General features: G+C 36.9%; 1 protein-coding gene across 10 annotated transcripts in view; it reads left to right on the forward strand.

Annotated features, from left to right (window-relative positions):
- FAM214A (family with sequence similarity 214 member A) overlaps positions 1–26,490 on the forward strand; it is a 90,765-nt gene that overhangs the window by 41,358 nt on the left and 22,917 nt on the right. For all 10 annotated transcript variants that reach the window (XR_004382552.1, XM_032856440.1, XM_032856442.1 and 7 more), the window contains 4 exons: positions 19,906–20,090; positions 21,726–21,928; positions 22,199–22,324; positions 23,496–25,341. Coding sequence is in view for 9 of the 10 variants with exons in the window: in XM_032856440.1 (XP_032712331.1) it covers positions 19,906–20,090; positions 21,726–21,928; positions 22,199–22,324; positions 23,496–25,341 (2,360 nt within the window). In the remaining variant the exon portion in view is untranslated. The remainder of the gene's footprint in view (positions 1–19,905; positions 20,091–21,725; positions 21,929–22,198; positions 22,325–23,495; positions 25,342–26,490) is intronic.

Below are 26,490 nucleotides of genomic sequence, written 5' to 3' on the forward strand. Positions count from 1 at the left end.
AACTGAGCACAAAGTATAGAATTCCCATATATATCCTGTCTGCACAGATACACAAGCTATCCATATATCCCACTATCCATATCCAATGCCATAGTGGTACATTTATTATAATTGATAAACCTATGTTGACGTATCATCACCCAAAGTCCATAGCTTACATTAGAGTTCACTCTTGGTGAATAAGAATATATATATATTTTTTTCTGGCATTTTATAGGAGGTAAATATTTTTAAACATTTTTTTTTAACTAAAAATAAGTAATATACATTGAAAAATGGTATTTTGGGGGGCAGTTCTTATCCAGACAGTTTTTTGCTTTTTAAAGATTTTCCTTTGCACTCATTGGGCATTCTAAATTAAGTAAAAGATGGCATTTTTTCAAGGGATTTATTTTGCATGTTTATTTATCAAGTCAAAATGTCTTTATTATAAGCCTTCTAAACCTGATAAAGGATATCTATGAAAAATCTACACCTAATATCACTGAGGAAGTAGGGAGGTTTCCCCTATGCCTCAGTTATGTGATGTTTAAACTTGTTCTTTCATAAATAAGAGTTTGGGCTTTAAATTGTAAATAATGGAACCATTATGGAGTTTCAGGCCAAACTAATCACATTTATATTTTAGATAGAATTCTAACAAGGGAGATGGGGCTGGATGGGAAGGGTAAGAGACTAGATGCAGGGAGGTCAATCACAGAGCTGTTGTAATTATCCATGCAAGAGATCATGGCTTTAGTAGTTTTGACAGGGGTCACAGAGGGAGGAAGAAAGTAGCTTAGAGCCATTTATAGGACTCATAGTTACCAAATTTTTTGCTTGGGCAATTGAGCATGGATAATATATTATATGGAGAACTCAAGAGGGAAGAGCAAATTTGGCATTGGAGGAGCATGGGTAGTAGGGAGAAGTAGTATGTAATATTGGACTTGGTGAATTCTAAATGTATTTATCATTATTTTTATTTTCACTTCCCCTTTATTCCTCACTCTTTTATCTCAGTTTTCTCCACTTGCCCCCACCTTGACTTCATTAAGTAGTTATGCCACAGAACAGAAGGGTTTTCTTTTTCTTTTTCTTTTTGAGTGAGAGTAATTTAATGATTCAGTATTTGACATGCCACACTTCTGATCATCACAATTGTGTGAGGTGGTAAGATAGTTTCTATAATTGCTGAGGATTAGGGTAATACCCACCTTTTCTCCTTCTGAGTTCCAGCGAGGAGTATGTGCACATGATTGATAGTAGAGCAAGAAAGTATCATTATTAAACTGGGCATGCACCCTATAATCCCCCAAGTGCAAGGCTTCTGGAAACCCACTTATGCCTGATAATTTCTCTCCCTCTTTTATTAATAGGGAACATGTGGCTCTAGGGAACGGGCTTTAAGCATGCCTTATCCAGAAATCTAGAGCTAAGTGCAAAAATATCTCCTTTGACTTTGAGGAAGGGACAACAAATATGGAGTCAAATTCCTGGCTTTTAGTCTTTGTGTATAAGCTTAGGCTGCTATAACAATATGCCATAGACTCAGTGGCTTAATCAACAGGAAGTCCATTTTCTCACTGTTATGGAGGCTGAGGAGTCCAGGGTCAAGGTGTGGGCTGATATGGTTTTTGGTAAGGGTTTCCTGACTTTCAGACTAATGTCTTCTCATTGTGTGCCTGCATGGTCTTTCCTGGTCGCATGTGCCTGAGAAAGAGAGATATCACTTATTCTTTCTATTAAGGCCCCCATTCATGTTGGATTAGGATCTTACCCTAATGACTTTATTTGACCTTAATCACGTCCTCAAAGTGCTATCTCCACATACAATCACATTGTGAGTTAGGGCTTCAACATATGAGTTTTAAGGGGACACAATTTCAGTCCATGGCGCTTGGTAACCACACTTTAGGGGTGGTCCAATAGTATGACTATTAAAATCGTACCAGTCATTTGGTTTTCAAATATTTGGAGATTTTCCAGATAACTTTCTCTTACTGTTTTCTAATTTAATTTTGTTGTGGTTGGAGAATATACTCTGGTTGATTAAATCCTTTTAAATTTATGGAGACTTGTTTTATGACCTAGAATGTGGTCAGTTTATTTTGGTAAATGTTTTGGGTATCTAGTAAAACTGTTATTCTGCTTTTGTTGAGTGGAGTGTTCTGTAAATGCCAATTAGGGCAAGTTGTTCAAGTTTTTTATATTCTTACCGATTTTCTGTTACTTATTTTGTTGATTATTGTAAAGGGGGGTGTGTTGAAATTTCCATAATCGAGTACCTATTTCTCTTTATATGTAGTTCTATTGGTTTTTACTTTACACATTTTGAAGATATTTTATTATGTACATAAATGTTTAGGGCTGTTATGCTCCTTTGATTGATTAGCCTCATAATCATTATGGAATAGCCATCATTGTCACTTGCAATGTCATTTGTTCTGGAATCTATTTTATCTGATATTAATATATCTACTCCAACTTTCTTTTGATTAATGTTAGCATGGTATATCTTTTTGTAATCTTTAACTTTTAGCTTATTTGTATCTTTATATTCAAAATAGGTTTCTGATAGGTAATATGTAGTTGTGTATTGCTTTTTTATCCAATTTGACAGTCTCTGCTTCTTTAAACTATTTGCATTTAAGATTATTGTTGATATGGATAAGATTAAATCTACCATTTTACTATCTGTCCCATGTAGTCTTTTATCTTATTTTCACTTTTCTTTTTGGTCTTTTTTGGGATTTTTTTAAAAGTCCACTTTATCTCTTTTGTTAACTTACTAACTATAGGGTGCCTGGGTGGCTCAGTTGGTTGAGTGACTGCCTTTGGCTCAGGTCGTGATCCCTGAGTCCTGGGATTGAGTCCCACCCACATCAGGCTCCCAGCTCCATGGGGAGTTTGCTTCTCCCTCTGACCTCCCCTCTCATGCTCTCTCACTCTGTCTCTCTCTCTCAAATAAATAAATAAAATCTTTTTTAAAAAAAGCTTACTAATTATAATTAGGTTTGTGGTATTCTTTGGTTTTCAATTTGATTCTTTTTTCTTTGTTTTTGTTGTTTTACTGGTTATTTTAATGTATGTGATAATCATCTTTAATTTGTCACAGTTTACCTTCAAGGACATTATACCACTTTGTGTATAGTATAAGAACCTTATAATGATATAATTCCATTTCACCCTCTTCTGACTTTATACTATTACTATGATGTGTTTTACATTGTTATGAATCATAGAATGTCACTACTAATTTTCCTCTATATAGTCCATTCTATTTTTTTAAAGGTTTTATTTATTTATTAGAGAGACAAAGTGAGACAGAGCATGAGAAGGGAGGTCAGAGGGAGAAGCAGACTCCTCATGCAGCTGGGTGCCCAAAGCGGGACTTGATCCCAGGACTCCGGGATCATTATCTGAGCCGAAGGCAATCGCTTAACCAACTGAGCCACCCAGGCGCCCTAGTCCATTCTATTTTAAAATGGTTTGAGGGACCCCTGGGTGGCTCAGTTGGTTAAGCCTCTGCCTTCGGCTCAGGTCATGATCCCAGCGTCCTGGGATCGGGTCCCACATCGGGCTCCTTGCTCAGCGGGAGCCTGCTTCTCTGTCTGCCTCTGCCTGCCACTCTGTCTGCCCGTGCTCACTCTGACAAATAAATAAATAAAATCTTAAAAAAAATAAAATAAAATGGTTTGAAAACCATTTTATATTTTATTTACTTGTTTGTTTATTTTTTAAAGATTTTATTTATTTGACAGAGAGAGGCCCAGCAAGAGAGGGAACACATGCAGGGGGAGTGGGAGAGGAGAAGCAGGCTTCCACTGAACGGGGAGCCCGATGGTGAGCTCCATCAAGAACCTTGGGATCATGACCTGAGCTTAAGACAGACACTTAACCACTGAGCCACCCAGGTGCCCCCATTTTATATTTACCTACACTGATGATTTCCAGTGCTATCTGTGTAGACCCACATTTCCAAATGGTATCATTTTCCCTTTGATAGAGGAAGACATTTTTGGTAGTGCAGGTCTGTTGTTGATTAATTTTTTTCATCTTTTTTGTGTTTAGAGAAATATTCTGCTTGGTTTTTTTAAAGAATTCTAGTTTGACAGTTTTTTTTTCCCCTTTCCTTTTAAAAAATTATTTATTTATTTATTAGAAAGAGAAAGAGCACAAATACAGGTAGTGGAAGGGAGAGGGAGAGGCTCCTCGCTGAGCAGATGTCAGTTTTCCATTTGTGTGATGAAATTTTTAAAAGTTTATTTTTGTCACATAAATAAGAGAATATAGTAAATTTTTTTTAACTTATGGAGCACATGTACAGGCAAAAAGTATGTGCATTATAATTCCTCACAAAGTGATTACCCAAGAACATTATCAGTCTCTTGTGTAATGATTCCTGTGTGCCTTGCCTCAATTAGAGGTCTACCAGTCATACTTGAAATATCCACCATTTTGAATTTTATATCAATTATTCCCTTGTATTTTTTTTTTAAGATTTTATTTATTTATTTGACAGATCACAAGTAGGCAGAGAGGCAGGCAGAGAGAGAGGGGGAAGCAGGCTTCCTGCTGAGCAGAGAGCCCAATGTGGGGCTCGATCCCAGGTCGCTGAGATCATGACCTGAGCTGAAGGCAGAGGCTCAACCCAATGAGCCACCCAGGCACCCCCCCCTTGTATTTCTTTATAGTTTTACCACATATGTATGTAATCACCAAGTTTCTCATTTAATTTTGCTTGTGTTTTAAGCTTTTATGTAAATGGAATCATCTTAACAGTCTTATCTAACCTGTGGGTAGCTATCACTTGTTCTTGTATTTAAGTCCACTGTCATATTGTGTCCTCTTTTATGAATATGCCACAATTTATCCATTTCATAGATGATAGAATTTGTTCTGGTTTCCAGGATTTTTGTTACTACAGATACTGCTTCTTTGAATATTCCTATACTGGTCTCCTAGCGAACGGGCACAAAATTTTTTCCGTGTTTTTTTTTTTTTTACTGAGCAGAGTAATTTTTGAGCTGTAGGGCATGCACTTCTTTGCTAGATAATGCCAGGTTATTTTTCAAAGTGCTTGTACCTGTGTTTACTTTTACTAGCAGTATTTGAGTATTTCAGTTGCCCTACACATTTACTGACACTTAAGGGGTCAGACTAATTTTTCCTCTTAAATCTGGTGATTTTGAAATGGTATGTCATTATAGATTTAATTTGTGTTTTATGATGATTAGGGATGGTTAGCATCATGTGTAAGCTTCTCAGGATTCTTAGGTAAACTATCCTGGATGTTCATCTTTTGTTGGTTACTTAGGTTACAGATTTTCGCTTTCTGTATTGGGCTTCTTTTCAGCCTCTGTGGTGCCTTTGGTGTAGCACTTTGTTCTGTTTCAACAAGAAGTTCTTATAGCCTACAATTAATAAAGACACTGTTCTGCTCAACAACCCACTTGGAAAATATAGATAAGTCTTTTAGAAGCTGGGGCTCCTTTTATAGAGCTGCTAGTAGAACATGTATGAGGAAACAGGAAGGCCCCTTTTGGAATGTTTGAAAGATGGGACTTGGGGAAAAAAGTCTGAGGAACAATTAGGAAACAAAGTATTAGCTTTCCTTAGAGGTTTTTACTCCCTTTATTTGTTCAGTTTCCTCTAGCTTTACTGTTACTCTGTTTTCCTTATTTTTATATTTTTTCCCTTCTTATTCTGCTATTTGTTGTTTCCTCTTCATTCATTTTGTTTCTCTTCCTTTCCTCCCATTTCTCTCTGTATTTTGATTCCTAATCTTAATTATTTTATTCTTTTCTTGTTTTCTTTTAAAAATACCCTTATCTCCACACAAATGACTACAGTTGAGTTGGTAAGAAGCCAGGAGGGGAATATGGATGGCACTCACAGGCTAGAGACTTTGTGTAATTGGAAATTTGAATTGAAGAGGAAAAGGAAATGTCTGTTAGGACTGCCACGTATAGTCCTCTGGGAAGAGAATTGCTTTCAGAGTTGTGTGGTGTACAAGTTTTACCTTCCTTATCCTTATGTAAACTCTATTTACTCTTGTGTGGGCTAGAAAATACTGTATTCATTAACAATTAGGGAAAAAAATCCAACAATAAATAAGTTGCACAAATTACATTGAAATTTTTTTTATGAACTCGCTGATTGTTTTACTACTATAAAAAGAGTTTATTTTGTGTAGCACTGTTAGTTAAAATTATTTTAATGGAAATGCTTTTATGGTAAATTCAAACTCATTAGTAATTGCTTCTTTATATTATGCAATATTTGCAAAGGTGGAAAAGGAGTTGCTACTTATTTTATTACTTGGCTCTAAGTAACTTAGAGAACATAGAAACTTAGTGTGGCCTGAGTACTGAATACATAAGGCCTGTCATATCTCACATCATACCTTTTACACTTTCAGAAAAGGTAAATTTTAGTCTTAAAACTAGAAATATTCAGCTTTTAACATTATTTAGGTCCCTTTTAAAGAAGTTCAAAGTGCTTTATAAAAACTATTAAACGGCACCTGGGTGGTTCAGTGGGTTAAAGCCTCTGCCTTTGGCTCAGATCATGATCCCATGGTCCTGGGATCGAGCCCTGCATCAGGCTCTCTGTTCAATGGGGAGCCTGCTTCCTCCTCTCTCTCTCTCTGCCTGCCTCTCTGCCTACTTGTGTTCTCTGTCAAATAAATAAATAAAATCTTAAAAAAAAAAACAACAACTATTACACATAAAATATCTAAGAATGATCTTATGTTGATTTTGTTCACTATTATCTTGAGCTTTTTTATGTACATAGAATTTGCAAAATAATAGTTCCTGTAAGTCAGAATGTCTACAAGCATGAGCAGCAGCATTAGACAAATTTGAGAAACACTTTAAGGCATTGAAAATAATTAAAATACCCTGATTTCCACATGTCAAATCACTAGGCCAGCCTTCTCTTCATTTCCATTGGTTATACTGGTTGTGCTAATTATTAAGTATAGAGTAGAGAATTAGTAATTAGAGATAGCCAAGGACTTTCCTTTGGTTTCTGTGAGATTTAGTGTGATGAAATCTGTGAGACTTGCCCCTCAAAATTACCTACTCTTAGTATTTTAGAGAAGACACTATCAGATGGTAGAAGCGGCTATTAAGTTGGAATTGAGGAAATAAATTCTCTTGAAAAACTGATTACTAAGGCCCAGGAACATACCTGAGTATAGTAATTTTAGTGGTGGGAGGGGTGATTAACAACTCTTTATTACAATTTTACTGTGAATGAGTTACATTTTTGAGAAACATAAATAGTATGTAAAATAGAAGTTAAATAACTTCTTGTACATTGCTTGCTATCCCAACCACTTTCAAGCTGCCATTTGTTGTAAGGCTCATCATTTGAGTTTACCTGCCCTTTAAAATTCTTCAGAGCTGGTCATACTTCAGCATAGATCTTAAGATCATCTACAAATGCTAAAGCCTTTTAATTAGCTAAATAACTACACTTAAATACTTTTTTATTTTGCTTATGCATTCATTGACCACCTTCTATATGCCAGGCATTGTCCTAAGCACTGATAATAGAATGATGACCCTACCTGGCTCCTACACGCATAAAGCCTATGGTCTAATTAGAGACATACAACCATTATAGTAGTGTGAGAAATTGCAGTGGGAACACCTGAAGCTTATGAGAGGGTTTTTTTTTTTTGTATATGCTTCCCACCTAAGTTGAAATTAACTGAAATCAGGGACTAAAAAAAAGTTGGCATGTTTTCAACTTCTTCATTGGAAAGTATGCTGTTTCTAACAGTGTACTCTTTTGTAAGCCTTTAAATTCCTGCTTGTCTTCCCTTTTTGGTGTTTTCTCACTCATTCACAACTCTTCTTTTGCAATTTTTAAAGTGTCGGGTTTGGTTTGGGTAGCCATGGCTTATAGCAATTCATATCATATGATAGATACTGCAGAGACACACCTGGATTGAAACATCTTATGTCTCACTGGCAAAAAATGGGATTCAGAGTGTTTGCATGGGCAGAGAAACAGACCGTTCTGGGAAGAATGCAGAATAGTAGCCATGTAAACTGGAAAGTCCAGTTAGAATTCACTGGAAAACACGGATTGGGGATTAGATACGAAAGTGTTTTATAGTAAAAGATCAGAATCTATATTCAGAGGTTGGATAATTGATGCAGTATGGACAACAAAAATGACCTGAGTATGAAACCAACTACCTAAGGCTGAGTTTCCATCCATGATTCTTCCCTGAACCAGAACCGGAATTGGACTAATAGGCCATTATATTGCCATGTGTGTCGGAGCAGTTCCTTTACATTTCTGAAGCCCAATTTCCTAAGGTACAAATGAATGAAAATACATGCTCTTGATGGGTTTTTTTTGAGTTCTTTAATTTGTGACTTTTTTTTTTTTTTAAGATATTATTTATTAGAGACAGAGAGAGAGCCCGAGCAGGGGCAGAGGGTAAAGGAGAAGCCTAATGCCAGCCAGCCTCAATCCTAGGACCTTGTGATTGTGGCCTGAGCCAAATGCAGACGCTTAACCAACTGAGCCACTCAGGCAACCCTAATTTGTGACTTCTATACAAAAGCCAAGTGTTGGCTTTTTAAAATTTACTTTATAAAAAAACAAAAAAGAAAAAACTTTTCCCTTGTCATTTTGCCCACAGAAGCTGCTTATTTTTCCTTGACAATAAAGGGACCACTCTTGGTTTTAATTAACTCTTACTGTTTTTAAATGCAGAAAATAGAACACCGAAACACTTTATTTATAAGCAGATGTAATTGTACAGTTTTGCCAGGCATTATAAGAATAATGTTTTGAGGTGGAATATCCCCTTGCTTTTTCTGGAAGTGCATAATCTAGACATTTCCATAATATCTAAAGCGAAAGAACTTTAAAAGGAAAGACATAAGGCAAGAAAGGAGTAGTTGTCCAAATTCATATAGTACCAGGAATCCTTGAAGATAGTCTCTCTGAGTTGAAAGGTTAGGTCTGAGTCACTTTTGTGTGAAATGAAAAATAAGTATGAGCTTCTGGTGATTGAGAATTAAGAACTATTGGTGTTAGTAAGCAGGTTTATAGAGCTAATTCTCTACTTAAAATATGTGTGTGACTTTGGGCAAATGATTTTACAGACTTAGGTTTCACATCTTCAAAATGAGAGGGAGACCTGTATTTATATTTATCTTAAATTTAACAAACACTTCCATAGTGATCACTATGTGTCATAATAGTCTAAAATTTTTTTATAAATAATCATTTAATTCTCTAACTACTCCCTGAAGGTTGATACTATTATTATCCCCTTTTAATAGATACAAAAACTGAGGTAAAGAGAAGTTGTGTAACTTGTACAAAGTCAAACAACTAGCAAGTAGTAGAACTGGTTGCCTGACCTCAGAGTTCATGCTCTAAGCTATTAGTCAGTGTTACATCATGAGAATTAAAAGGAAGATGCCCTTGACAAAATACTTCACAACTCATGGTGATTTGTTTAATTGGATGTTTGGATTATGTGACAATTGAAATTTATGGCCAACATTTGAAAAGATAGATTATAAAAACATACATATGACTTGATATTCCAGATGACACCTCAGAATACTGCAATGCTTTAATTATAATTTTGCACTTCGGTGGTTATTGTATTATGTAGAGGTATAGCAAAAATATTTGATTGAATTCAAACTACATGCAATTCCAGAAAGTTGCTTTTAAAAGTAAGTCTTTGGGGTGTCTGGGTGGCTCAGTCAGTTAAGCGTCTGCCTTCAGCTCAAGTCATGATCTCAGGACTCTGAGATCGAGCCCCACATTGGGCTTTCCGCTCAGTGAGGAGCCTGCTTCTCCGTCTCTCCCCAGCTCTTTCTTGACTCAAATAAATAAAATCTTAAAAAAAAAAAGTCCATGATAAGTTTGTTTATAGATCACTTGCCTTTTCCATAATAGAATACTGAGGACTTTTTTAAAATTCAGTTTATGTTTTGTTGTTGTTTAACAACAAAAAAAGAATATTTTTGTATATGAAGAAACTATAAATGAAAATATTAATGTGTAACTAATATTAATAAAACAATAGTGCACACGTGAAATGGCTCTTGTTCACAGCTGCAGCTGCTATTTTTTGCACTTACCATTTAAGTCAACTTTGCCTTTTATTCTGTGCTTAAAGACTTCTCATAGTATGAAAATCAAGTTGTACTTAATTGAAGAAAACTGGATTCTAACTCCAACAGTATACAACTCTGAACAAGAAAGCTGGAGTTTTTGTGCCTTATTTTTTCATCTGGAAGTGAGATAGATTAGACTACATGATTTCTAGGAACCTTTACAATTCTCACTTAAAACAGAACCATACAACACATGCCTTTGAGATTGGAACATATAGATGAGAAACCAAAAGTTGTTCAGTGTATGTAGAACTTAATCCATTAGGATATATACATCCATGAAATATTAGGAATATTATAAAGAAATAGATGGTTTGGGTTACCCATGGAACTATAATAAAATGCTGAGTTTTTCCTGAAGTGATGGTTGATTTGCACTGCTCTATCCTTTCCTTTTTCATGGCCTCATTTGTGTTAAGTGCTCATGTCTGGGCAAAGGTTGGCTGAAGTTAGCAGTACAGTCTGTTCATGGAGCACAGTGAAACTTACCCATGTGGAGATTAAATTCATGAACTCAGGACTGTGGCCAGCGCTCTGAAGTAACCATTCATAGCCTAGATGGATTATGTAAGTTCTAGGGAAGAGTATAAAGTCAGTGAAAGATCAGTGTGGAAGTGAGTTAGGAAAGAGCTCTTTTGTGGAAAAAAACAGGGACTTGAGAAACTCTTCAGAAATCTCAGAAGTGTTAGAAAGAAGCAGCAGCCATGTTTAGTAGGTAGAAAAGAACAAGCAGTAGTACAAGGAAGGAAATGAGTAGAGCACAGGGAACAGTTTGACTGGCACAGAGAGACTATGTGGAGAGAAGTGAAAGAGATGAAGAAGCAGCAGTGGAGACAGCTAAGACTCTGGGTGGAGTTTGAAGCAGGGTCACATCAGAGTGTATCTCCAAGAGGCAGCATTCCCATCAGAATCTGGCAAGGCACAGCCAGGTGTGGTGGTCCTGGACCTAATATCAGCCTTAAGAGTGTTCATTGGGATCAATAGCAGTTAGAGAGCCATTAAAACAAACAAACAAACACAGAAAACTTTGAGCCGAGAGGCATGTACTAGAATGGCTTCTCAGAAAGATTATTTGCACTAGGGTGCAAAATGAGTAAGAAGGGGCTTAGAGTCCTACACCACAGCCAATAGACTGTTGAAGTAATTCAGGTATAAAATAAGAGCCTAACTTACCTAGCTGTCTTGAGGTTAAAAAGGAACATTTAAATCCAAGAAGAATTTATTATTTAGTATTTATTCATCTGGGAGAGAGAGAGAGAGAGAGAGAGCGTGAGTGGGGTGAGGGGAAGAGGGAGAGGGAGAAGCAATGACAAGGAGGGAGCTCTACAATGCAGGGCTCAATCTCAGGACCCTGAGATTATGACCTAAGCTGAAGTCAGACACTTAACCCACTGAGCACCCAGGTGCCCCAAATCCACGAAAAATTTAAAAGAACAAGTTAGTAAGATTTAGTGGCTATATTTTAGGATCATAAAGAGGGAGAATTTCTACATTTGTCTCATAGACTTAGAAGGGAAATTCTTTTATTCTTATTTTGAGATTTGGGAACAATTTTGAATGATGATATTGCCTATTTAATACTTGTTTTTATAGAAAGGGCTGTTGTGATGCATGAATGGCTATTGTGCCCAAGGAGGACTAGGAAAGTAGGCTTTTGTATTTATCATCTATACTCTTCAGAATAACTGACAATGTATGTCACATCTGCCTAATCTTTCATCATCACTGTCTACTGAGATCACTATTGTTAAATAAGGACACCAGTGACTTCCTTATTGTCAAATCCAGTGGTCACTTCTTTGTTTACATTTTGTTAAACCTCACCAGTGTTTGAAACCATTGGCTATTCCCTCCTTGATTTTTTTTTTTCCTTAGGCTTCCATGATACCATACTTGACAGCTCCTTCTGTTGGTTCATCATCCTCTCTTACATTACTACTTGGTGGAGGGCCCCAGAGCTCTGTCATGAGTTTCCAACATATTCTTCTAGGTAACTCTTGATTCTAAATATTCTCCAAATGCCAGTGATTCCTTCAACTATATCCCCAAGCCTGGACAGCTATAGTAACCTCCTAAATAGTATACCCACTTGGTTCTTTTTCCTATTAACAGCATAGTAGCTAGGGTGATCATTTTAAAATGTAAATCAGATCACATCATTTCCTTAAAGCCCTCCAATGACTTCACACTGATTTTATGACAGAATTGAAACTCCTTGCTCTAGCTTGAGAATCCTGTATAATCTCTGGTCCTTGACCATCGTTCTAAACTTCATCTTGTAGCAACACTTTCTCTCCTGCTGCTGCCATTCCAGCCTCACTGCTGCCATTCCAGCCTCACTCCTCTAGCACATTCCCACTCATTCTCACCTTGGACCCTCTGGTTAGAATGCTCTTTCCCGGGGTGCCTGGGTGGCTCAGTGGGTTAAAGCCTCTGCCTTCGGCTCACGTCATGATCTCAGGGTCCTGGGATCGAGCCCCACATTGGACTCTCTGCTCAGCAGGAAGCCTGCTTCCCCCTCTCTCTCTGCCTGTCTCTCTGCCTCCTTGTGATCTCTGTCAAATAAATAAATAAAATCTTAAAAAAAAAAAAAAAAAGGAATGCACTTTCCCCAGGGTGCCTGGGTGGCACAGTTGGTTGAGAGGCCGACTCTTGGTTCTGGCTCAGGTCTTGCTTTCAGGATCATGAGATTGAGCCCAGCACTGGGCTCCGCACTTAGTGCCAAGTCTGCTTGGGATTCTCTCTCCCTCTGATGCTTGTTCTTTCTTTCTCTCTCTCTCTCTCTCATAAATAAATCCTTTAAAAATGCTCTTTCCCCTCATTTTTTAATAACTAGCTCCTTGTTCAGGTCCAGCTTAAATGTTGCCTGCTCAGAAAAGCCTTCCCTGAACACGCGACATAAAAACATTCACATAATCATTCGCACATCACTCTTACACTTACGGCATAGCACTTAGCCCCATCTGATATTTTTCTTACCTTTTTAAAAAAAGATTTTATTTATTTATTTGGCAGACAGAGATCACAAGTAGGCAGAGAGAAAGAGGAGGAAGCAGGCTCCCCGCAGAGCAGAGAGCCCAATGGAGGGCTCCATCCCAGGACCCTGGGATCATGACCTGAGCTGAAGGCAGAGGCTTTAAACAACACTGAGCCACCCAGGCACCCCCTGATATTTTTCTTATTACTCTGTTCTTGTTTATCTCTGCCACCACATGCTCCAATTCCCAGTGTTTAGGAAACTGCCTGGCACAAAGCAGGTATATAATACATAATTGTTGAATAAATCAAGTCTTAATACCTATGTACTGGTTTTGTCAACAGAGTCCAGTTCTTTGAGCATAACCTCTTCCACTAATTATTTTTTTTAAGATTTTTTTTAAAAGATTTTATTTATTTATTTGAGAGAGAGAGAGAGAGAGAAAACAAGCAGGGTGGAGGAACAGGGCGAGAGCGAGCAGCACATCCCCTGCTAAGCAGGGAGCCCCATGCAAGGCTCAATCCCAGGATCATGATCTGAGCTGGAGGCTCAGACTCAGCCACCCAGGTGCCCCTCTTCCACTAATTCTTAACACCCATTCTCAGTTCCCTACATATATGTTTCTCATATTATCAGTATGAAACTCTAGCTCTCCATTTTTTAAAATTTATTTTTAAAAAGGCAGAAAGAAGAAAAAGGCTTAAACTGCCCAGTTCCAATATTTCAACCATAAGTATGCTGTTACCTATGTTTGTCTTTACAAATTCCTGTATTAAATAACTAAACTGGGGTGCCTGGGTGGCTTAGTGGGTTAAGCCTCTGCCTTTGGCTCAGGTCATGATCTCAGGATTGAGCCCCGCATCGGGCTCTCTGCACAGCGGGGAGCCTGCTTTCCCCTCTCTCTCTGCCTACTTGTGATCTCTGTCTTTTTCTGTTGAATAGATAAATTTAAAAAAAAAACCTAAATAACTAAACTATGACCTACTAAGTAGGAATTCTATAACACAACAACTAAATAAAATATGTGACATTAGGTAATGCTTTTATTTCATGTTATTTTTCAGTTAATAAGCCTTGTCATTTAATATCAACCAGAGAACATAGTTTATTTAAAATTTAGCTTATATGTTTTTATGTTCACTTTATGGGGCTGATAATATGTTGTATGTGTCTTTCTATGCATGTGGCACATGTGATTCTACAAACATATGATCATAACATTCTTTCTTTTGAAATACTATGTTTTTACTTTGGAGATGTTTTGTAAATAACTTATCAAAAGTAGATCTATATCATTATTTTAGGTATAACTGTACCACAGTATATTAATCAGTCCTATATTGTTGGATGTTTAGATTTATTCCATTTTTTTTTTAAGTTATTTATTTATTTATTTATTTGAGAGAGAAGGTGGAGGAGCAGAGGAAGAGGGAGAAACAAACTCCCGCTGAGCAGGGAACCATCTCAGGACCCTGAGATCATGATCTGAGCAGGGCGTAGATGCTTAACTGACTGAGCCACCTGGCACCCTGGTTTATTCCATTTGTTTTTTAAACTGGTATAAACATTTTAATAAGTATCCTTTTTATTCAGCTTAGTATACATGTTATTTCCTTGATAAATTTGTAGAAGGAGAATTTTGATTGATATAACCAGATTGACTTCCATGAAGTAAAAATAAGGACATTGATTTTAGAGAAACTTTTTTTTTATTAGCAACCCCTAGGTGGTTCTACTTCTCTTGTCATTATATTCCACGTCATGAAAAGCGTGGGATCTTTCTACTACTTTCCCAGACTTTACAAGTAACCAGAATACCATGTACAGCAGCCCCATGATGGGTAAGACATTATTCTTCCATTCCATCTAGACAGAGCTTTGAAGTAGCTCTGAGCCGCCCTGGCCTGGGTTTGTGTTCTAAATGACATGATGAGCACTGCTTCAGACGGGCTTCTACTTGGGGTCTCTGGAGAAGGAAGTAGTGGTTCTGGCCTCTCTCCTGGGTGTTTTTCTGAGCTACCTCTGAAGAACAGAGATTCTCAGGGTTGAAAGAACTCTTGCAAATCTAACTGAGCTACCATTTCATATCTAAATCCCTCCAACCACATCCCTGGCATGTGTCTCTCAGTCTGAATACCCCTCGTGATAAAGAATATACTTCCAGGAGAGTTAGTCCATTTTATCTATGGATCACTCTCATCAGAGTTTTCCCAAGGGCCAAATTGTTCACCTCTTTTGTTAAGCTAAACGGATGGGGTGCCGGCCGGCGTACAAAAGCAGCCAGTTTGGTCAAGGCTCCCAGTCACACTGCGGTGTAAACACAATCCTCGTGACAGTCTTGGTGGTAGAGGGACTCTACAACTATGTTTTGATTCATTAGTCCCCAGTCTCCAAAGATCTGTCCTTCATAACCTATGAAAATTTGTAACATCCTGTTTTCTTAATGTTATACTTTACATCAAAGAAATCATTTCTTCTAAAATATGTAACTACTAGGTAAGCCTAACAGTCCATTTTGTCTAGATACGAAACACCTTTTGTTTTTTGGAAGAACAAATTGGCTTTCATAAGTCCTGAAATCATAATTTATTTCTGGAATAAGCTGTGTCCTCAAAATACCAAGTTATATCTATTGAATTTTCTTTTTTTTTTTTTTAAGATTGTATTTTATTTTATTTGCGAGAGAGAGAGAGAATGAACAGGAGGATGGGGCAGAGAAGAGATAGAGAAGCAGACTGCCTGCTGAGCAGGAAGCCTGATGCAGGCTTCCATCCCATGACACCCAGATCTTGACCTGAGCTAAAGGCAGACGCTTAAACCAACGGAGCCATCCAGGCTCCCCTATATTGAATTTTCTTTAGCGTGGCATATTTCTCATTTATTGTCCATATTCCTTATGTTAAACTCTGCTGTCTGGTATTTTAGAGGTCGACGTTATCAAAATTTTAACTATGCAACTTTTCTAATGGCTACTGTGATTTAGTATCCTCATTTCTTAAAATTCAAACACCCATAAATTTTTCCTAACAACTTAAAGGTTGTCATCACATAGTCACATGTACTTAAGTAGCATTTTAGTTTTCATGATACCGCTGTATAACCCATGCTATTCCTTGTAATTTTTATGTAATGTTTACATAGATAACTAATAGATAACTACTGTCATCTCTAATTTTTGTTTCAAATTTTTCATTTAAATATTTAATACTCTGATTATTCAATAAATCATCCAAAGGATTATAGACTCTAGCCATTGTTTGGGAGGGTTTTGGTAGGGGGTGTTTTGTTTTTTAAGTAAGCTCTACACCCATTGTAGGGCTTGAACTCATGACCTGAGATCAAGAGTTGCATGCTCTACCAGCTGAGGCAGCCAGAATCCCCTGGAGTTTTTTAGCTTACAGTTGAGGAGATAATGACTAAATCAACTAAATTTTAGTAAATGCTCTATTCAAAAGTGCTTTTCATAATAGCTTAATTTTTATCACTTTAAACGTGATGATTCCTAGTGTGTAAGCAATGCTGTGCTAGGGCTTTAGAAATAAATTATAGTTTTTCAGACATAAGGATAACACTCTTAAACTCCCTACTCTGTGTGCACTTACCCCTTTCTTAATCTGACCTGGTAGGTTTTTTAATTTTTCAAGTAGTAGCACATAAATATAAGACTTAATACTTAGGTTGTAGACCATCCTTGCGATTCACATGGAGTAATTGACGTCTTGGCATCACTCACCATTCTATAGATTAGGAGCCACTGCTCTGCCACAATTCTTAGCTTTCCAGGATTACCTGACAAGCTCAGGGCAAGGAACAGCATGAGCCCAGAGAAATCTCCCAGGAGCTGAAATCATGCCAGGTAGCCCATGGGAAGCCTGAAGTAACCTTGAAAACCCACAGAACCACCAGAAAAAGGGCTTGAGTGGAATCTTTTACATCTTTTGCTTCCCCTCTGATGGACACCAGGATTTAATTCAGTGTTTCCAAGGAGACTAAAGGAGACCCTTAATTTTTTATTTATTTATTTTTTATTTATTTGACAGAGCACAAGTAGGCAGAGAGGCAGGCAGAGAGAGAGAGGAGGAAGCAGGCTCCCTACTGAGCAGAGAGCCCGATTCGGGGCTCGATCCCAGGACCCTGAGATCATGACCTGAGCCAAAGGCAGAGGCTTTAACCCACTGAGCCACCCAGGTGCCCCGACCCTTAATTTTTTAATCTGATTGATTCCTGGAGGAAATTTGAAAGCTGAGACTACTATCTTGTTGGCTCACTATTATAAATTAGGGTCTTATTCATGGAAACTACAGATCTTCCTTGACTTACAATGGGGTTATGTCCTGATAAACCCATTGTAAGTTGAAAATATCTTAAGTGAAAAAAGCATCTACCCCTCCTAACCTAGCAAACATCATAGCTTAGCTTAGCCTGCCTTGAACATGCCCAGAACACTAACATTACCTTCAGCTGGGCAAAATCATCTAACACAAAGCCTATTTTAATATAAAGTGTTGACTATGTTCTGTAATTCATTGGATACCATACTGAAAGTGAGAAATGGAATGGTTGTGTGGGTATAGAATGGTCATAAGTGTATTGGTCGTTTACCCTCTCCATCATGTGGCTGACCAGGAGCTGTAGCTCAATGCAGCTGCCCAGCATTGTGAGAGAGTCTCCTACCATATTGCTAGCCTGGGCAAAGATCAAAATTCAAAGTAAGGCTTCAGCTGAATACATACCACTTTCACACCATTGTCAAGTCAAAAAATCGTAAGTTGATCAGGGATTGTCTATAATTCTATATAATAAATGTTCCACAAAAAATGAAGTAAGTGTTCCAAAGTGTATTATTAAAATATGCATTGCATATATGTTATTTTTACAATCATATACAAAAATATGTCATAGCAATATTTCTAGCTGCAATGAAAGAAAGCAGGTATGGAGCTGTTAAGGACCTAGATTCTAGAGACACACTGTAGATTCAAATTCCAACTTTGCCCTTGCTAGCTGGGTGATCTTTGGGCAAGTTACTTTTCTATGCTTCAGTTATCTGTAAAATAGTGGTAACAGTTCTCACCTCTTAAAGGTGTTCTAAGGATTAAATGAGTTAATGTGTAGAAAGTACTTAGAACTAGCAGTGCCTGACAATGTTACTAAGTGTTGGCTGTTATTTTGTGTTGCACATGGTCATTTAAGGAAATTTTTCTGAATGATCTTAACATACCAGCTCAATAAAGTTGGCTTTTAAGGCTGTTTCTTTTCCTGATAAGCCTTCCTAAAGCTAGAAATAGGCATTCTTCATCATACCCTTCAAGGCTATTCATGATCTGACTTTCTTTTCCATGCTTTCTCTGTACAAATTCTTTACCTAAGTTGTGTTTTCTTGGGTTCTGTTCATTGCCTACCTCTTTTTTTTTTTAAGTTTTTTATTTCAGTATAGGTGATGCACAGTGTTGTATTATTTTCACGTGTACAACGTAGTGATTCAGTTCTGTGCTATGCTTACCACAGGTGCAACTACCATTATTCACCATACAATGCTATTACAGTATCATTTACTATATTCCCTATGTTGAGCCTTTCCTGTGACTTATTTCATAACTGGAAACTTGTATCTTCCAATCCCCTTTACCCATTTTGCCCATCTCCTACCCCCTTCCCTCTGACAACCATCAGTTTGTTCTCTGTATTTATAGGTCTGATTCTGCTTTTTATTTATTTCAATGCCTACCTCTTTTGCAAAATTTTACCACTGTTATCTGAATAACTTTGGAATTTATCGAATGCTATAGTATTCTCTTTGCTTTTAAAGTCATTTCTGAATCATCAACCCTTTGCGGACAGGAGCTATGTGCAATACAATTCTTTATTCCCTGTCACCTAGTACAGTGTATTAAGTACTTAAGTATGTGTTAACTGGATTGCACAACCAATTGAATATTGTGTATGTATATTTATTTGCACACATGTTCAACGTGTGTAGCAGGTTAACACTTGAAATTTAACTGTGTTTCACAAACTTGGAGCACTTACAAGAAATTTAAAAATTACTACAAATAAGTGAAAACACCTGCAGATTAGATTTTTTTTGAACTGCATAGTAACCAAAAAACAGCACACTTTTAATATTGTAATTTGGGCCTACATCAACTACTGGATAATTATAGCATTTCTCCTTTGAAACTAATACTGCACTGTAGCATAGGCAGAGAAAGACTTCATAGCTTTCAATGTCCACAGCGCAGAATTAGGGTTGTGAGAACAAGGAACTAGATAAGAAAGGGACGAGGGAAAGAAGGGAGAAACATACAATTGAATTTGTATCTTCCACTAGTATTTAATAATAATAATAAAGCATTTAGCTAAAAATATATGACACAAGACTTTCAACCTTTTGGTTATTGGTGTAATTTTGTGTGTGAAAACTGTTGCACTTGACATCCGAAAATCTAAATATTTATAGAATTATCAGTGTATACCTGAATCTTGGACATTTTAGTTGAAGTTTACATAAAAATAATTTTGTGCTATAATTTTAACCATCTTTGTCTTGACTGAAATTTGGAATTATCCATCCTCTCCTTACCCTGTATAACTTGTGAATTAAGAGTTTACTATATTTTAATTGCCTAATTTTTATTCCTCTTTTACTCTTTGTTAGTGAATATACTTTAATATGAATTGTGACATTAGGTATTTTAGGTATAAAAAGTGAGTTCTTATAAAGAATACATTAAACTGAAGACTCTTCTTTCTTTCTTTTTTTTTTTTTAATACCAGATACTCTAGATGAATATTTTGAATATGATGCAGAGGAGTTCTTGGTCTCTTTGGCCTTGTTAATAACAGAAGGTCGAACACCTGAATGTTCTGTAAAAGGTCGCACGGAAAGTTTCCATTGCCCTCCAGCACAGTCATGTTACCCAGTAACTAGCAAACATGAATGCAGTGACAAGCTGGCTCAGGTGAGAATTGTGTGTTGAGTACTTTTTATTTATATTTATACAAACTAGTTTAAATTTTGTCATCTGTGTTACATCGTAATTCCAGTGTTCACATATAATTAGTTTCACATAAAATTAGTTAAAAAACCATAGTGAATGCAAGTTGGTGTAGCCAGTTTGGAGAACGGTGTGAAGATTACTTAAGAAATTAAAAATAGAGCTTCCCTATGACCCTGCCATTGCACTACTGGGTATTTACCCCAAAGATACAGATGTAGTGAAAAGAAGGGCCATCTGTACCCCAATGTTCATAGCCTCCATCAGAAAGGATGAATACCCAACTTTTGTAGCAACATGGATGGGATTGGAAGAGATTATGCTGAGTGAAATAAGTCAAGCAGAGAGAGTCAATATCATATGGTTTCACTTATTTGTGGAGCATAACAAATAACACGGAGGACATGGGAAGATGGAGAGGAGAAGGGAGTTGAGGGAAATTGGAGGGGGAGACTATGGACTCTGAAAAATCTGAGGGTTTTGAAGGGGCGGGGGGGTGGGAGGTTGGGGGAGCCTGGTGGTGGGTATTATGGAGGGCACGTATTGCTTGGAGCACTGGGTGTGGTGCATAAACAATGAATTCTGTTACACTGAAAAGAAATTAAATTTTAAAAAATTTAAAAAAAAAAAAAAAGAGAGAGAAAGAGAGGCCAAGGGGCATCTGGGTGGCTCATTCGGGTAAGCATCTGCCTTCAGCTCAGGTTACGATCCCAGGGTCCTGGGATTGAGTCACAAGTCAGGCTCCCTCCTCAGCAGGGAATCTGCTCCATCTCCTTCCCACTTGTGCTCTCTCTCACTATCTCTGTCTCTCTCAAATAAATAAATAAAATATTAAAAAAAATAAAAAAAATAAACTATAGTGAAAAAAATCCTAATCCTGGACCATAGCTAATTACCTTGACTCTTGAAAGCACTGTAGGTAGCTTTGCAAATCAGCATACATGTTGACAGCCAATTTCATACCTGCTTTCTCACACACCAGAATTAAGATTATTACTACTGACTTTATGTTTATTTAGTGGAATTATCTTCATGATTATTTTCCTTGCATTAGTCAGTATCCCTCTGATACTTTTTTCCCCCCAAATTTTTGCTATCATATTAATGTTTAAAAATATTTAGTCTGGTAGGTAGTGTATAATTTGTTAAAAGGAATTTTCTCAACAGTTCCTTTCTTACTCTAAATTTATACTTTTAAAATCTTGTCTTTTTTGAGTATTTAGTGAAAATGAATTTTTAATATTTAGCTTTTCACTTGGCATGAATCTTTCTTCTGTAACAGTGATACAATTAACAAACTATGCTAGGCCACCTGAAGGCCTATCAGATACTGTGTTATGGCAGTTATTTTTCCACAAAATAAAAATAACCCCCAAGAAAATTTGCATCATACCTGTTTAGTACTAATCCGCACTATGGAACTCAATAGCATCAATCCATTACTTAATGATGAACTCTAAATAGACGAGCCTAAGCAAAGCTCTGCCATTGGTGACTCATTTCTCATATAGATGTCTTTTTGCAATTACAGTTTTAAAATTTAAATATAAAATTCCTTGAGCAATTGAGACATTTTGCTTATATTCATTTCCCCTTAAGTGTCGTCAAGCCAGAAGAACTAGATCTGAGGTCTCGTTGTTGTGGAAGAATAACCTTCCAATCATGGTGGAAGTCATGCTACTCCCAGACTGCTGCTACAGTGATGATGGGCCCACCACAGAAGGAATTGATCTCAATGATCCTGCAATTAAGCAAGATGCATTATTATTAGAAAGATGGATTTTGGAGCCAGTTCCTCGACAGTAAGTTGTTGTACTGTTGAAGTTGTTGTTGGTAAATCAGGCTTTCCATTGCTTTCTATAAATTATTTTAGTAATATGCCATGTCTTTGAATTCTATTTATGTGGTAAAATTTAGACATTTAGTACTTATGTGACTTGCAGTGACACTAGTTAATGCATGTCTAGACTCTTGAAAACACACATCTGAATGTTTGTTTTAGCTCCTATCTTTCTGCAATTAAGTCATTTCATACTTGCTGGCATTTAAATGATACTTTTTCCTTCCCTTAGGAGTGGAGATCGATTTATTGAAGAGAAGACTCTTCTGTTGGCTGTCCGCTCATTTGTGTTTTTTTCCCAATTAAGTGCTTGGCTGAGTGTTTCTCATGGTGCTATTCCACGAAATATTCTTTACAGGTATGTCTTGGGCAAAATAAGAATAGTGTGTATTCAATTATGTTAGCTACTGAATGATAGTTTACCTTTTAAACAGTTAATTTCCTTCATTTCTAAATGTAAGTAGATAAAATTTACTGAAGTTGTTCTCAAAACAAGTTAGGGAAATTTAAATGGGAATCACTATGAACTTTGCTTTTTGGGTTAAATTTGGTATAGAATAGTTTTCAGAGCATTTCTTAGCTTTCAAGAACCAACAATGGACTTAATGCTGCCATTATAAATACAGTAGAAAAACTTTCTGGGCTGCTGAATTTCCATAATGGTAGACTTAATTTTTGTATTGTGAAAACTGTAAATTTATAGGATGCTGAACAGCTCTCTAATTGACTCTGTAGGCAGGTGGCCATGAGATCACTAGTATCTCTTCATCACCTTGTACAACAGAATTAGCTGAATCCATTTATTTAGTAGTAAATACAAAATCCACTTTTCCTGTTTTGACAAATAATTTTAACTTACAATATTCTCGAGCCTTAATGCTTAAGTAGTCTAGTGTTCTTAAAAAGATCATCCCTGTTCTAAGCATAAACTACTGTACTTTTTGGGTGCCTGGGTGGCTCAGTTGGTTGAGCAACTGATTTGGGCTCGGGTCATGATCCCGGACTACCGGGATCGAGTCATGCGTTGGGCTCCCAGCTCCATGGGAAGTCTGCTTTTCCCTCTGACCTTCTTCTCTCTTATGCTCTCTCTGTCTCTCTCTCAAATAAATAAATAAAATCTTAAAAAAACTATTATACTTTTATTGTTTTTTTTTTAAAGATTTTATTTATTTATTTGACAGACAGAGATCACAAGTAGGCAGAGAGTCAGGCAGAGAGAGTGGTGGAAGCAGGCTCCCTGCTGAGCAGAGAGCCGGATGCGGGGCTTGGTCCCAGGATCCTGAGATCATGACTGAGCCGAAGGCAGTGGCTTTTAACCCACTGAGCCACCCAGGCGCCCCTCTTTTATTGGTTTTATCAGAATGACATGCATGGTAAAGTAGTTGAAAGTAAAGCCTTTTTAATTCCCTTTAACAGTAATTAATGTAAACAAAGATAAGTATATGATGATCTGAAATTTTTTTATAATATACAATAATGTTACAAATATTATAATCCATTGATTCCCTATTTTTCCTGTACAATTCTAGAATCAGTGCTGCTGATGTAGACCTGCAGTGGAATTTTTCACAGACTCCGATTGAACATGTGTTTCCTGTTCCCAATGTTTCTCACAATGTGGCCTTGAAAGTCAGCGTTCAGTCCTTGCCCAGACAATCTAATTACCCAATGTTGACCTGTAGTATTCATGCTAATATTGGCCTTTATGAGAAAAGAATTCAAGAACATGAACTTAAAGCCCATCAGCACCGCAATTCTAAGGAAGCAGAACAAAGTAATACAAATAGTTCACAGCGTCTGTGTAGCAAACAGTCTTGGACCATGGCACCCGAAAGCATATTACATGCAAAAAATGGCACAACTCCAGAATGTATTGCAGCCGTCAAAAATGTCAAACTGTATCCAGGCACTGGCAGTAAATCTGACCATGGAACATGTCAAGCCAATATTCTGGGCTTCAGTGGTAGAGGAGATAAAAAGTCACATGAAACACCAGTGAGAACTTTAAAATCATTTTCAATGATTGATTCTAGTGTCTCTAGCCACCAGAGTTCCTGGCAATCAGTTGGTGAGACTAATCCTTTAATAGACTCTTTAATTCAGGAGCGACAAGAAGTTATTGCAAGAATTGCTCAGCATTTGATTCATTGTGATCCAAGCACTTCACATGTTTCTGGACATCCATTTAATATGCAGCAGTCTAGTTCACTTAATTCAAAACTTTTCCGCGTTTCACAGGAAAAAGAAAATGTGAGAAAATGTAAAGAAACATTCTCTGTTTCTTTTGGTAGTCCAGAGCTTACCTCCTCAGAAGACACCAGTGAGGGAAAAATTCAAGTAAAACCAGAAACTCCTCAAAGTGCCTCTGGCATTTCTGATGGTCTTTATTCTCGTCAGTCTGTTGGTGAGACTAATCCTTTGATAGGCTCTTTACTCCAGGAGCGCCAAGATGTTATCGCAAGGATTGCTCAACACTTGGAGCATATTGATCCAACAGTGTCACATATGTCCCGGCAGTCATTCAAAATGCATGACTCCAATTCGGTTCCTTCTAAAGTATTCAGGAGTTTGTATGAAGACAAAAGTTTGTTGAAGAAAAACAGGGATGACACCTCCACTTCCATTTCTAATACAAAATTTTCTTTATTAGAAGACAGCAGTGAAGGGGAAAACTTAATACCCAATAAATCATTGAGTTCTTTTCAATGCAATAGTAAAGTCAAGTCCTCTTTGAAACCTCAAATAAGAAGAACTCTGTATCAGGACAATCCTAATGAAATCATTCAAAATACATTTCTAGAGACACAGAACAAAGCTACTGGTGTTTTGACTCCCTCAAATATGTCTCACTGCAAAAAAAATAACTTAGATTTGATAGTTAGATTGGAAACTGCACTTTCTGACTGTCAATTTAAGGAGCAAGAAATTATCCATGAAGTTGATAAAAAGTATTCAAATTGCAACAGTATTGACAAACAGACTTGCACAAATAAGTATAAGGAAAAAGTAATAAAAAATGAAAATTGTAATCCAGAATCTTTTAACAATCACCAATTTGAGAATCCCAAGAAAAATAACTCAAAAATAAAAACTACTATGTTGGAAATGTCTGGATATTTGAACAAACATGAAAATAAGTGCTCAAATAAAGACTCAAAAAGGCCCAAGACATGTGAACAAAATACTCAACTTAATAGTGTAGAAAATTATCTCAACGATAATGAAGTTTTCAAATGCAAAAAGCCAGACTCATTGAAAAATGAACAGGATAAGAAAGAAGAAACAGTTGATGAGAAGTTGCAGAACTGTTCTCAGAGAAAGACTATAAAAAACTGTTTGTCTACATGTGAACGACTGAAAAGTACAGAGGTATTGGTAGGTAACGTCTAATATTTCAAATATATTTCTTGAACATTTATTATGGTTTGAATTTTGTTTACAGGAACTCTAGTTATAAAGGCCCAAGGTGCCCATTAATTATAGTATACAGTCTGTCAGAATAAACCTGCAGTAAAATAACGTCCTTTCAAAATAACCCAGTTAAAAGCAAATGTTAGGTAAATTCTTCCTGTTGCCCTTTGTTGGTTATTTCAGTATTATGGGCAAGTGCTGGAGAGTAAATAGTCAGAAATGTAAGCTCATTAGCTTAACATATTGTTTGTTAGCAGCTCTGACCTAATTCAGTGTGCCCATTGTGTTATGTCACCACTCATCTAAGGATTTTCAGAATATCTATAGTGAAATCACTAGGCTGTTGGTCAGAATACCTGGGTTCCAGTCCTGACTTCACAATTTGGTCCTTGAGTCACACTGACTAAGTCATGTAACTTTTCAAAACCTCAGTCTCCTCAGTTTTAAAATAAGAATGATCAATCTCTTGGGTCTCTCTCAATTGTGACAATCAAATAACAGATTTTAAAATATTTTGTAAACCTTCCATGCATTATGTAAATAAGATACTTCAATTATTTCCATTTTATTTAACTTTCTAACCAAACCATTTTTTAACTTTAGAAAACCATAATGCTTAAATTTCCTTTATTTCTATAAGTATTATCACATTTAAATCTTAATTATATTGAAAACAACTTCTTTACTGCATTGATCCAAATCTGAATGACCTTAGTTCATTTTCATCACTAAAATTAGTTCTCTAACATGGATTTAATCAAATGATAGTTTCCAATTTACTAAATTTGTAATTGTCACACAAACAGTTAGCTTTTCTTGATCCCTCCTGGTACCTAATAGGGTGGCTTAATTTGGCCATAATATTTTTCAAGGTCCTAAGAGTTACTTTTTCATATTCTTGTTTTTTTTTTTTAAGATTTTATTTATTTATTTGTCAGAGAGAGAGGAGCTAGAGAGAGCACAGGCAGAGTGGCAGGCAGAGGCAGAGGGAGAAGCAGGCTCCCTGCCAAGCAAGGAGCCCGACGTGGGACTCGATCCCAGGACACCAGGATCATGACCTGAGCTGAAGGCAGCTGCTTAACCAACTGAGCCACCCGGGCATCCCTCATATTC

This window comes from Lontra canadensis, unplaced genomic scaffold, assembly GCF_010015895.1.
Source record: "Lontra canadensis isolate GAN:19392208 unplaced genomic scaffold, GSC_riverotter_1.0 scaffold12, whole genome shotgun sequence".
In the NCBI taxonomy this organism is placed as follows: domain Eukaryota; kingdom Metazoa; phylum Chordata; class Mammalia; order Carnivora; family Mustelidae; genus Lontra; species Lontra canadensis.